Source organism: the organism of the source record quoted next, unplaced genomic scaffold (assembly GCF_019419815.1).
Source record: "Pyrus x bretschneideri cultivar Hongxiangsu unplaced genomic scaffold, Pyrus_bretschneideri_v1 Contig43, whole genome shotgun sequence".
In the NCBI taxonomy this organism is placed as follows: domain Eukaryota; kingdom Viridiplantae; phylum Streptophyta; class Magnoliopsida; order Rosales; family Rosaceae; genus Pyrus; species Pyrus x bretschneideri.
Window position 1 is genome coordinate 1307035 of NW_025999757.1, and position 12950 is coordinate 1319984.

At 40.2% G+C, this 12950-nt stretch overlaps 2 protein-coding genes across 2 annotated transcripts; both read right to left on the reverse strand.

The window, feature by feature from the left end:
- Window positions 1-3570: 3570 nt before the first annotated feature.
- Window positions 3571-7242, reverse strand: LOC125469478 (3-phosphoshikimate 1-carboxyvinyltransferase 2). The gene is made up of 8 exons (XM_048566846.1): window positions 6622-7242; window positions 5876-6120; window positions 5533-5686; window positions 5218-5432; window positions 5015-5132; window positions 4594-4804; window positions 4133-4194; window positions 3571-4047 (listed from the first exon to the last, which is right to left on the reverse strand). Exons 1-8 carry the CDS (start codon window positions 6973-6975, stop codon window positions 3829-3831), a joined length of 1578 nt encoding a protein of 525 aa, XP_048422803.1. The 5' UTR covers window positions 6976-7242; the 3' UTR covers window positions 3571-3828.
- A 1790-nt stretch (window positions 7243-9032) lies between these two features.
- Window positions 9033-12950, reverse strand: LOC125469472 (transketolase, chloroplastic). Its single transcript, XM_048566829.1, has 7 exons — window positions 12396-12950; window positions 11930-12020; window positions 11710-11815; window positions 11318-11600; window positions 10810-10958; window positions 10573-10726; window positions 9033-10280 (listed from the first exon to the last, which is right to left on the reverse strand). The coding sequence occupies exons 1-7, from the start codon at window positions 12891-12893 to the stop codon at window positions 9318-9320; spliced, it is 2244 nt and encodes a 747-aa protein (XP_048422786.1). The 5' UTR covers window positions 12894-12950; the 3' UTR covers window positions 9033-9317.

Sequence of the window (12950 nt, forward strand, 5' to 3'; positions counted from 1 at the left end):
CATAACCATTTATATTCATACCCGCATAACCGTTTACCCATTGGGTAATTGCATAAACGGTTATACCCATACTCATAACAGTTTATAAACGGTTAACCATACCCATAACTCTGTACCCATTTAATCATAACCGTTTACCCATTTAACCATAACCATTTATCTTTTTGAACCCGTTTATCCTTTTTTTTACCCATTTACCCCTTTTTTGAATTTGTCATAATTTTTGTTTTCTTACAATTAAACATCATTATATGCACATTTTAAAATGCATCGAGATGCCTAATTTAGTATCTTAGCTAATGCTAAATGAGAGAGAGGCGCTTGGTCCTCTGCTGCTGAGTTGTCTTTGGCCTGAAATGGAACACACTCAAACTCAGATAACAAAACAAAATGGAAATTGTCAAGGCAATATAAATTGTCCATGTAAATGGGAACCATGCGACATTATTTGAACCAGGTAATCTAAGAGTTTAAGAAAGCACAGTATACAAAAGCACATCCATGATATAAATGCTCCATGTTTCAGAATATTTGTTCCTCGGGTAATGAGCGAAACATAGTCCTTCAAAGTTATTATAATACTTGTCCGCTAAAATTAGAATAATCGAAGCGGAGATTTTGATTCATGAGTTCTTGATTAATATTCTTTTTTACACGAAACAAACTTTTATTAATGAAAAAAAATAGTACAACAAAGGTGAACCAAGTCGTCGAGGAGAGATAGATGAGCGGCGGAGATGAGAGAGAGGGCAGCGAGGAGGGAGAGATGAGCAGGGACGGAGCGTTTGAGACTTTGAGTCTAGATGAGAGATTGAAAATTTAGTGTTTTTAATTTTACATATATTAAATTAAATGGGTAAATAGATATCCGTTATAACCGCGGGTAATACCCTGATGAATACTCGTTATAACCGCAAGTAATACCCATAACCGCCCATTTAAATTTCACGGATAAACGGTTATATCCATAACCGTTTGTTCGTCTAAACGGTTACCCATATCCGTAACCGAATGGGCGGATAACCGCAGTTACCCAAACCCATGAGTATTTTGCCCATCCCTAGTTTGTCTGTATAATATAAAATAAATAAAGAAAGGCTGGTTTGCAAATTGTAAGGAGCTTGTATTGTAACTTAATTGTTTAAAAGCATTCATTCATATGCTCGGGACTCAAACACAAAAGACTCAACTTTCCCTATTGTCTCTTGTATCAAAAAAGAAAAGGGTAGTTTGTAGACTATAAGGAGCTTGTAGCTCAACTGATTAAGAACATTCATTCATACACCCAAAAGTTGCACACAAGACTGCCACACTATTGCTTTTCTGGAAAAAAAGAAAAAAAAAAAAAAGGTGCAGATCCAAGAACCAAATTGATATTCATTATTTTTGAGGCATTGAGGCAGAATAAGATACAATCCTAGAAACACTAATGAGCTCAACTTAAAAATGTAGACATCCAAAACTACGTGTGCACTGCATTGTTCAATGGTTCGTAGACTTCCCAAGGAACTTGAAAGTATCAGGGAACATCTCCACAGGCAGCAAGGGAAAATGTCAGGCCCATTCCGTGGTCATTGTACATGTCCAGTGCAGTGGCATTTAGTTTTTCCGGTGTGATCGTGCAGTAATCTGAACCTTCTTCAACTGTTGCTCCCAGCTGAAATTTTCACGTCCGAAAATGTTAGAGAAAAGGTATAGGAATATCAAGTGCGAGGAAAATCGCTAGATAAGAGTCTTAAGCGTTCTAAGTTGTCTGTCTCCTTCACTCTTCAGCTTGCCACTGAAGAATACAAACTCAACAGGTCAAGGCAAGCCTTCTAGGGAAATTTTTCAAATGGCATTTCCGAACATACAGAATTTTGAAAAATCGCGACGCTTTGTTCTGATAACCAAAATATTAAAAGTTTAATCATATATAACAGTCAACAAAGGTTTCAACCGAGGTGCATCACGTTCACGGGTCATGTCTTTGCAAAAAGAAATAGAAACTGTTTTGGTGTAGTGCCAATGGAATGGAAACCTTAGATATACCATATAAATAATTGGACTAGACCATACCATCTCTTACCGACAGTTGATCCGTCGGTGAAAAGAGCAACTGCAGCGAGACTCATGTTGATGCGACGTCAATAGCTTTCAAGTGTTTTCAAGAACTGTCGTGGATAGAATGTCGTTGAGGTCCTGTAACGGTGACAATATTCTCTGTCCAGTTAACTTTAGCACCCATCTTTTCAAGAACTTCAGCAAACTTCACAGTGGTTCGTCTATATATTGAATAACACGTACTTTTGACCTCCTCGGACGAAAAGAAATCCAAACAACTGTCACCATGTTACGCTGTGACGCCAAAGCGTTTCATCACCTTCACAGTCATCTCCACAAAGGGACCAGAAACCAGTCTACCAATAATCTCAATTTCGAAGTTTCCAAGAGCCAAAGGAGCCACCATAAGCAAAGAACTGAAGAAGTCAAGCATACACTACTGATCAGAGAGCTTCACCTGTAAACAATATATAATAAGGTGTGGGTTGTGGATTAAACCGATGAAGTTTACTGAGACCGCAGGCCAAAATAGGAGTGCACGGCAGCAAGTTTTGTTGTATGGTTTTACATTTCCGTTTGATCAAAAAATTACCAAACAACAACTATTAACATAGAAGATAATGCAAACACAAAGTAGCCGGATATATGCTGCCCTTTTTTCGAGCACCGAAGGTCTTTGAAGGGTGATGGCTGCTGGTCAATCAGTGAGCAAAGCATCCGATTTGTTTCCTGTTTGTGTTTCCACATTAATTTTCAAAGCTTGTGTTTCTGTATATTTTAGCTTTCGGTATATTTTGGGCGTGTATCCGGGATTGCCATTGAGAAGGGTGGGAAAAGTGAGATTACTTAGATTTAGTGATCGGAAGAGACTATGTCGTCTCCTGTGCAATCTTGTTGGGACAGATATAACGATAATAGTATCCATCAAATGGGCTACAGAATCACACTTCTAGTTCAATACGGAACTCAGACAAACCTCGAATATCTGCCGGCAGCGGCAAGTACAGCAGTCAATGGCCGCACTGCTGTTCCAGCATTTCCAAAGAACAGTTGAACTTCATCTCTCGATTCATTTCCCAAATTTTTGTAAACATACCACAGAAAGAGAAGAAAGAAGCAGAATCCGATTGGACAACGACTAGGAACGGGGCAAATTTATAGTGCACGAGATTTCTCTGATGGGATGCAACACCATCTGTCACTGTTGACGGCTTCTCTGCTGTGGAAGCTGAAGCTCTAACCGAACGAACCATCCAACTCTCTCTGCGTTATCCTTGTGATTTCTGAACAGCCTAAACGTTGTTCAATTTCCAAATCTTCAGATTCGAAAATGCAAACACGGCATCATGTAAAGAAAGACTCTTCAACGGAAAATGCAGAACTGCGCTGAAAACTAGCATGTGATGCAATTCTTGGCACCAAATACTAAACGACAACAAAGCGAGCAAAATGGGGCAAATAAAGTAAACAAGTAGTCGTTCCATAAACATGTGTAGACTTTGGTCCAAAGAAAGGTACAAAAGAAGGTCCAAGAACCAAGTCATAAATCACTATTATTGAGTAGAAATCAGATCACAAACCTTAGAAACAACAATGAGCTCAACCTGCAAATATAAAATCATCCAAAATTACAGGGGAATAAAGAGAGATCTAAAAAGGGGCGGCTTCCATCTGCACTGCTTTGGTTGTAGAGGCACAAAGATATCCCTCCCTCTCTTCCTCTCTCTCTCTCTCTCTCTCTCTCTCTCTCTCTCTCTCTACAGATACACATCTTATAACTGTTGTTCAATGCTTGGTGAACCTCCCAAGGACTTCAAAGTAATTGGGGAATGTTTTTCGTGTACAACCAGGATCCTTGATAGTAACTGGAACGTCTCCACAGGCAGCAAGAGAGAAAGCCATGGCCATTCGGTGGTCATCATACGTGTCTATTGCTGTCACGTTTAATTTTTCTGGCGGTGTGATTATGCAGTAATCTGGTCCTTCTTCAACAGTTGCTCCCAGCTGGAGAATCGACTCCAACAAATGTTAGGGAAGCAAAATGCAGGTGTATGAATATCAAGTGTGAGGAAAGCCACTAAAAACTAACCTTTCTTAGTTCAGTGCAAATGGCAATCATCCTTTCCGTCTCCTTCACTCTCCAGCTTGCCACTGATCGATGAATAAGAACTCAAGAAGTCAAAGGCAGGTCTGAGAGAGTTTTCACAAGTAATTTTTTAATAACATGCAGTAGTTTAAGACCATAAGCACTATGTTCGGGTACGCAAAAAGATTAATCTTGAATGATGTATGTATCAACAAAGGCCTCAACCAGGAACATATTCATGCTCACTTCTAACAACTGTCACAAAAAAGATTTTTCTACCTTATTCTCACCGAAGGAGCCTCTATGTTTTAGCATGGATCCATTAACCAAGAGATTGATTTGTTACTTGTCTATTTATCAGTTCTAAACACCTATACGAACTCCACCCACCCTTTTCCTTTATTGTCTATTAACAACAAAAATATTATGCGCAAGTCATTCACAGCAAAAAGATTAGACCCCACCATCTCTTATGGCAGTTGGACCATCGGCAAAAAGAGCAACTACAGCAAGAGTCATGGCAACATCTGGCATTTTGTTCATGTTAACATCAACAGCTTTCAAGTGTTTGCCTCCGGAAGAGAGTCGTTGAGGTCCTGTAACTGTAACAGAATTCTCTGTCCAGGTAACTTTAGCACCCATCTTTTCAAGAACTTCAGCAAACTTTACATCTCCCTTGATCAAGAAAAAACCAAAAAGGTTGTAAGATGTCATATTTTCTCGAAGTTACTCTTTTTCAAAAACCATCCAAGCAACGCTACAACGGTTATAAATTTGTAACCAGTAATTAAGATTGGGAAAAAGTATTCCCCATCAATCTGAAAGTCTATCATTCATAAACTGGGAAGTGAACAGAATAAGAAAGATGTGGTCACAGAAAAATACCTGTAAACTGCTTGTCCCACAGCCTTCAACAGTGACAGTCCCACCGGTGACAGCAGCACCAGCTAGAAAGTAACTAGCACTTGAAGCATCGCCTTCGACAAATGCATTTCCAGGAGACCTAATACATATATTTATTCATTTTGTTACACACAATGCAATCATATTTCACGTAGTGGTTCAGCTATATATCAAATAAAACATACTTGTACTTTTGACCTCCTCGGATCAAAAACCGATCCCAGCTATCACTGTGTTCCACTGAGACCCCAAAGCGTTCCATCAACTTCAAAGTCATTTCCACATACGGAATGGAAATTAATTTATCAATGATCTCAATCTCAACATCTGCAAGAGCCAAAGGAGCTGCCATAAGCAAAGCAGTCAAGTACTGACTACTAATTGATCCAGAGAGCTTCACCTGAAAACAACAAATAAAGTGTGGATTCAATTGATCAAGTTCATCAGAACTGCATGCATTACACAACCACCATTAATGTACAAGACAATGCAAACCACACCTTCCCCCCTGGAAGGCCTCCCTTTCCAATCACACGGACAGGAGGGCAGTTTGTTCCAAGAAAACAATCAGCATCCGCACCAAGCTGCTTAAGACCATCAACCAAGTCTCCGATTGGTCTCTCCCTCATTCGAGGCACCCCATCAAGTACATACCTGAATCAGATTCAATATTACAGGAAAACCTTTTAAAGTACAATATCAGTTTGTGCTATAAAACCATATTTCAAGGTTACTAAAAACATTTAACATCAAAGATTTGGGTACTGCAGAATGTGGTGGAAACAAAAATGCATGGGATGGGGAAGGATTCACACTTCTAGTCAATATGGAAATCGGACAGACCTAGCATGTCCACCAGCAGCAACAACTGCAGCAGTCAATGGCCGCATTGCTGTTCCAGCATTTCCAAGGAATAGTTGCACTTCATCTACCGATTCATTACTCAAGGGAAACCGACCACCACAACCCTCCACGACTGCTCGCTTGTTTACCTTGTCCTCTTCAACATTCAGCCCAAGGGTTTTCAATGCACCAAGCATATAATGAATATCATCACTATCTAATAAGTTGTCAACAACAGTTGTTCCCTGAACAATAGCATAAAAACAATAGTTACTGGGTTGTTTTGCCATGCAAAGAAATCTCAAAAAACATGTATGAAGTGAAAGGAAGTCTAATCAATCACTCAACGGAATGATATATTTCATTCTCTTTAAAATGCGCCTTCGATAACATCATTCCAATAACTGAATTTCTTTGTAGAATTTGAATCCACCAAACAGATCCACATCTAATTAGTGAATCGAAAAACATTCACGATCTCATTCGATCTCCTCGAGTACATTTCAGATACCAAAGCGCTCAGTGTTTGCAATCGTTTTAGTCAATTTCGTTTTTGAGGTATAATTCTTTTCTACTCTGTAATCTAACAGAAAACTAAATCCTCGAAATCAAAAAAACCCAAGAACCAAAAACCACAAAAAACTCCCCAATTTGTTCCCCCAAACCTTTCAGCAACCAGCAACCAAACAAAGCTTACAAATCACAACTGCATTAATCACATAAAGCTTACATCAATCTTTACATACCTCAGAGAGAGCAGCAATAAGCAGAATCCGATTCGACAACGACTTGGAACCCGGCAACTTTATGTTGCCGGAGATTTCTTCGATGGGTTGCAGCACAATCTCCGGAACTGTCGACGGCTTCTCTGCCGCGGCAACTGAAGCTGCAATTCTAAGCGGATCGACCCTGACTTTACCAACCGTAAAACTGCCCACAGACCCATATTTCAGCTTCAAACTCAAAGAATTTGATGAACCCAGAAAATGTGACTTCAATGTGAGCAAATTGGAGGATTTGGGTATTTGTGGTTTGGAAACATTGGGAAAAACGTTGATGCTTTGAGCTCCATTGCTGCAGATTTTGCTCACTTGGGCCATCTCTCTTCTCTCTTCTCTCTTTAAAACCTCTCTTTAGTCTTTTGAGAGTTGTTATCTAAATTGGTGTCTCTTAAAATCGATGGAGGTTTGGCGGAAGGGAAAGTTGGGGGTTTTGGTGAGAATGGGCCTGAGTAGGGACTGAAGTACTCTCTCTCTAACAATTCACCAACCAATTTCTGACACCAGAAATTTAAAAGACAAAATTGAGAAAACTCGGAAAGGAGTGGTAGGTGGTGTCTTGTCTTTGCGCTTTGAAGGGTTGTACGTTGTGCTTTAAATGGCGTACTCTGCCTTTTTTATGGAGAAAAATGGGTTTTTGAAGTATTTTATTATTTTCTCATTTTTTAAAAAAGGATTTGTGCACTAGTTGGGTTGGCAGGTCTGCGCGGGTGTTTGCTGGGAAAGAACTAAGAGCACGTTTACCACACGTAATGGGAATCAAGGGGTCATATTCCAATTACAGATCACTCATGTGTTTACTAAATTTTAAAGAATCAAAATTATGGTGGGATCCATACAAAGTTTGGAATTCAATTCCTCACTTTGGAGGAATTGGATCCCTTGACAATAAGTGGTATTTGAGTTCCAGAAGAATGAGGGAATGGGGAATCCCTTTTTCATACCCATAATGCCCTCACATAATTGCTGAAATTTCAATGATAAAACCAGCACACGTGCCCAACGCTAGTCTGTATCCTTCTCCCTCACTACCGCCCTTTTCCTGTCTTCCCAATGCCACATACCCACCATCATCTTCCTAGACAACAATGACAACCAGAAAACAAGATCAAGCGAAAGCTGAAGAAGAACCCATTTTAGTTATTTCATTTTAACACAATGCTAAAAACCAACATTGGGAACTGAGTGGTTTTTCTTTTTTCTCACCATCACCTCACTACCTCCTTCCGGGGGATGGTAACTGAGGGGTTTTTCTTTTTTTTTTTTTAATTTTTTTACTTTTCTTTTAATATTTAAAAAATATTAAATAATTTTTTTTTAGTTTTTAATAATATAACATTAGATCAAATTCTAAAGATGAGGTACGACATTGTCAATTTTAAAAGATGAGGTATGATATTGTCAATTTTAAAAGATGAGGTATGAAAGTATCGTAATATTAATAAATGAGGTAATTTTTTGTACTTTACCCTTAATTATATCAATTAAGCTTTTGGTGTTTGAACTAGAAAATTAGAAAGAGAGAGACAAGCAATATGGATAGGTATGGTATGCATTGCTTCTGAGGGCGTAAACCTTCAACAACCACAAACTTAGGGGTCACTCATCGTTTGCCCTTCATTGCCCACATGTGGGACCCTCCTCATATATTTCTATTATTAGACCTAACTTATTGGAAGGTCATCAGAAATGTGAATGGATATGATATGACCCTGCTAGTTTTTGAATGGCTTGAAACAAATATCCATTATTCAGTCCTATTCAGTGTTTAAAGTTTCTTAAATACTATTCATATTTTCGTAAAAATATCCAAAAAATTAGGAGAAGATATGAAAATGAGGGGTGAAGTTAACTTCACTTTGTATCGGAGAAATTCTTAAGTTTAGGCTGAAATCAATTAATATCGTTGATATATCTGACCTATCTGTTAAATATCAAAGAAACTCGCACCGATCTTGATGTTCTAAACGTTGTTCCTATCGGAATTGGATCCCTTCTTGAGCAAATGATGGAGATCCTCATGACCCAATAACACAGGCAGTTGGATTTTGATTCAACGGCTACAATTATTATAACTTTTAGAATGACTTCCTGTTTGTAACCGTTGAATCAAAATCCAATGGTCCGTATTAATAGATCATGAGGATCCCCACCATTTACTCAGGAGGGTATCCAATTCCGTTCCTATCCAATCCAGTTAAGAATACTCACAAAACCACTTTTATGATGGAGATTGGAGACAAACATCTAACCGTTTCTAGCCACCCATCCATTTTTTTACTCCCCAATTGGGCCAATTCATTAATTTGCTCTAGTAAATTTCCCCAAGTGTGAGACAGTCCCATACTTTTCTAAGTTACAAAGTGAAGAAAGTGAGATGAAGAAAGTGAAACTCAATAATTTAACCAAAGAGCATTACAAAACTCAAGATTGGTCCAAGAGGAGTTACAAAATGCACGAGCAAGCATCGTCACACCCTAACCCTCTCTTTCTTACCTATGTTGCTTTCATTGACAAATTTATAAAAAGCAACGAAGCGAAAAATAATGTTTTTATTATTGAAGCAAAAGGGACCGTACCCGCGATATAAATCGCAAGAATATGGCCTCCTCACCCTGATGATGATCTCCAACCAAAACGAAACCTGCAAAACAACGAGTTATCTAGCTACTAACTTCTTTTGCTGCTGCAACAACTGCCTCAACGGTGATGCCGTACTCCTTGTATATTTTTCCAGCTGGTGCACTTGCCCCAAATTTGTCTATTCCAATTGCCTTTCCTTTGCTTCCAACAATCTTGTGCCACCCGAATGTTGATCCAGCCTCAAGGCTAACCCTAGCTGTTACTGCAGCCGGCAAGACACTTTCCTTGTAGGCATCTGATTGCTCATCAAAGAGTTCCCAAGAAACAAAGGAGACAACTCTAACAGTCTTCCCTTCCTTTCTGAGCTCATCGCCCGCTTTGGCAACAATTTCCAACTCGGATCCAGTTGCCATCAAAATAACATCTGGCTTGTTACCGGAAGAGTTGTCTGATATTGTGTAGCCTCCCTTCTCGACTCCCTCAATGGAAGTTCCAGGAAGATTGGGCAACTTTTGTCGAGAGAGGGCAAGGATAGATGGTCTCTTCCTGTTAAGGACTGCAACTCTGTAGGCCCCAGCAGTTTCATTCCCATCAGCTGGGCGGAGCATCAAAATGTTGGGCATTGCCCGGAAACTTGCCAAGTGCTCAATCGGTTGATGGGTTGGTCCATCTTCTCCAAGCCCAATTGAATCATGGGTCATAACATAGATAACTCCAGCCTCTGACAAGGCAGAGATCCTTATGGCAGCTCTCATATAGTCGGTGAAAACAAAGAAAGTGGCACAATATGGAATCAGGCCAGAGCTGTGAAGGGCAATCCCGTTGCAGATGGCTCCCATCCCATGCTCTCTTACACCAAACCTTACATTGCGCTCTTCTGGGGTATTCTTCTGGAAGTCTCCAAAACTTTTCAGTAAAGTCATGTTAGAGGAAGCAAGATCTGCACTTCCTCCAATAAGGCCAGGGAGAACCTTCGAAAGGGCATTAAGGTTTGCTTGAGATAAATTTCGGGTAGCATCAGCTGGGGTCTCCGGAGTGTAAGTCTGGAAAATTGCAACCAAGAGACCTTATAAGATGACTTTCATATGCAATCTTAAACGGACACGTTAATATACAAAATTGCTTTATCAAAAAAAAGTTAGTTCCACCACACCCACCCCACCCCCCCCAAAACAACAACTAGACAGCAACCAAATGCAGAGCCCTAAAAAAAGGGGCGTGATATCAATGCCATCCAGAATGTTTTCCTCAACATGTTTGGGCACATTTCCAAATAACTCACATATAAAATATTTAAATAAGCTAAGATGCGCAGTTAAAGACAGTTCTACTCACCGGTAGTGCTTTTTCCCAACCAGCAGGGAGCTCACCCTTAATGATGGAGTTCAGCTCTGCAGCTTCCTCTGCGTACTTCTTCTCATATTCTGCAAACTTGGCATTCCATTCAGCTTCAAGTGCAGCACCTTCAGTGGTATGGCGGCTCCAGTGACTAAGATAAAAACAGACAAGATGATCTGTAACTAATGCTAACAGACTAATTACAGATATAAATTAAAATGGAATGATCCTAACCTTTTAACATCCTCTGGCACATGGAAAGGCTCATATGGCCATCCCAGGTTCTTCCTGGTAGCATCAACTTCCTTGGAACCAAGTGCAGCACCATGAACACTGTATGAATTTGCTTTGTTTGGGGATCCAAAACCAATGGTTGTTGTCACCTAAAAAAATGCAAAGGTTCAACACGACATTGGTTAATATCAAATAAAAAGGAACCCTGGCAAATAGACATGTTCTGGGAAAGGGAAAAAAACACTTTCAGCAGATGATGCCAGAATACAAATTGGATAAACCATATTCCCTTTGAACTCTAAAAGGCATTTTAAATCATCCTAGAAAACAAGTAGCATACCCTCTTACTAAGATTTAATGACAAAATTGTTTGACTTGTTATATAATTACCACAAAATATAGACTTTTTGAGTGAATAAATACACTTAATAGAATAATGATTTTCCATCCTATCACATCCAAATGAACTGTACTCAAAAATCGAAAAAGAATGCAGCATATATCTGACCTTAATCAATGTGGGTTTGTCTGTGACAGCCTTTGCTTCCTTAATGGCAGCTCGAATCTCATCATACCCAGTGTTTCCATTCTTCACCCAGATAACGTGCCACCCAAGACCCTCAAAACGAGTGTCAACACTTTCGGTGAATGCAATCTCAGTGTCTCCATCAATGGAAATGTGGTTGTCATCATAGAAGGCTATCAGCTTCCCAAGTCCCCAATGCCCCGCAAGAGAAGCAGCTTCATTTGAAATACCCTCCATTTGACAACCATCACCCAATATACAATATCTGCATTGAAACAACACCAAAACTGCTAAGCAAAACCGAAGCTAAAGATTTACATCAAAACAGCAGAAGGTAAAAAACAAGTGTTCAAACGTTAAGGTAGCTATCTTACGTGTAGTGGTCAACGATCTCACTGTCTGGTTTGTTGTAACGAGCAGCCAAGTGCTTCTCAGCAAGGGCCAAACCAACAGCATTTGCAATACCCTGCCCCAAAGGACCTGCATAACATGAAAATAATCATAAGAATACCAGCTGAAGCTATTAAGTGTTTTCTTTTAATAAGAGTAATCAAATTAACCATCAAAATCAGAACTACTTAATAAAAACCTAACCGGTTGTGACTTCAACACCGGGTGTCTCAAAGTTCTCAGGGTGTCCAGGGGTCTTGCTTCCCCATTGACGGAAACTCTTCAAATCTTCCTCCTACTCGTGGATTTAAAATTCAAATCACCAGTTCACAGCCAACATTCAGTCAATTATATGAAATCATTAAGATCATTAACAAAGCTAACGATAATCATACACTCATTCAGTAAAAGCAGAAGGAAATGCTAAACATACATGCAGTAAAACAAACTTGCAGAACCAAATATAGTGTATGTGTGTATAGAGAGAGAAAGCTAGAGAGAGAGAGAGTATCAGAAAATTAAGCTCAAAGCTCAAACATTTCTCCAGCAGTGATTCAATTCTCCACCAAAAACACCAAATTCCAATCCAAATTCAGAAAACCCAAATCCATTTTCAAATCAAACACACAAAACTCACAACACCCAGAAAAATGAAGCAGAAAAAATCCACCTTGACACTGTCGTATCCAGCAAGGTGGAGCAGAGCATACTGCAACATACAACCGTGTCCAGCAGACAACACGAACCGGTCACGGTTGAACCAGTAGGGGTTCTTGGGGTTGTACCTCATGATTTCGTCGTAGAGAATATGACCCATCGGAGCACATCCCATGGGCAAACCAGGGTGACCCGAATTGGCCTTCTCCACAGCGTCAATCGCCAAGAACCGGATCGTGTTCACCGACTTCTCCACCAACGACGTCTCTGTGGTCTTGTCCAGAGTCTCGACCGCGGCGGCACGGACAGGCCGGTTCACACCGAGCCGGCGGCGTGAGAGGCGGGAACAGGACGGCGATGACGACGAAGATGTAGATTTCAGACCGGCGAAAGAGGGGAGCGTGAGGGTGGCGGAGAGGGAGACCCGGTCGGAGGTGGAGTTGGAGCCGTGGTGGGAAATGGCTCGGGCCAGGAGGGCCTGGGACAGAGTCACGGAAGTAGACGAAGTCATGGCTTCTGCTGCTGCTCTGTGGTTCTGGCTATGTCTCGGAAAGAAAGAGAGTCTCTG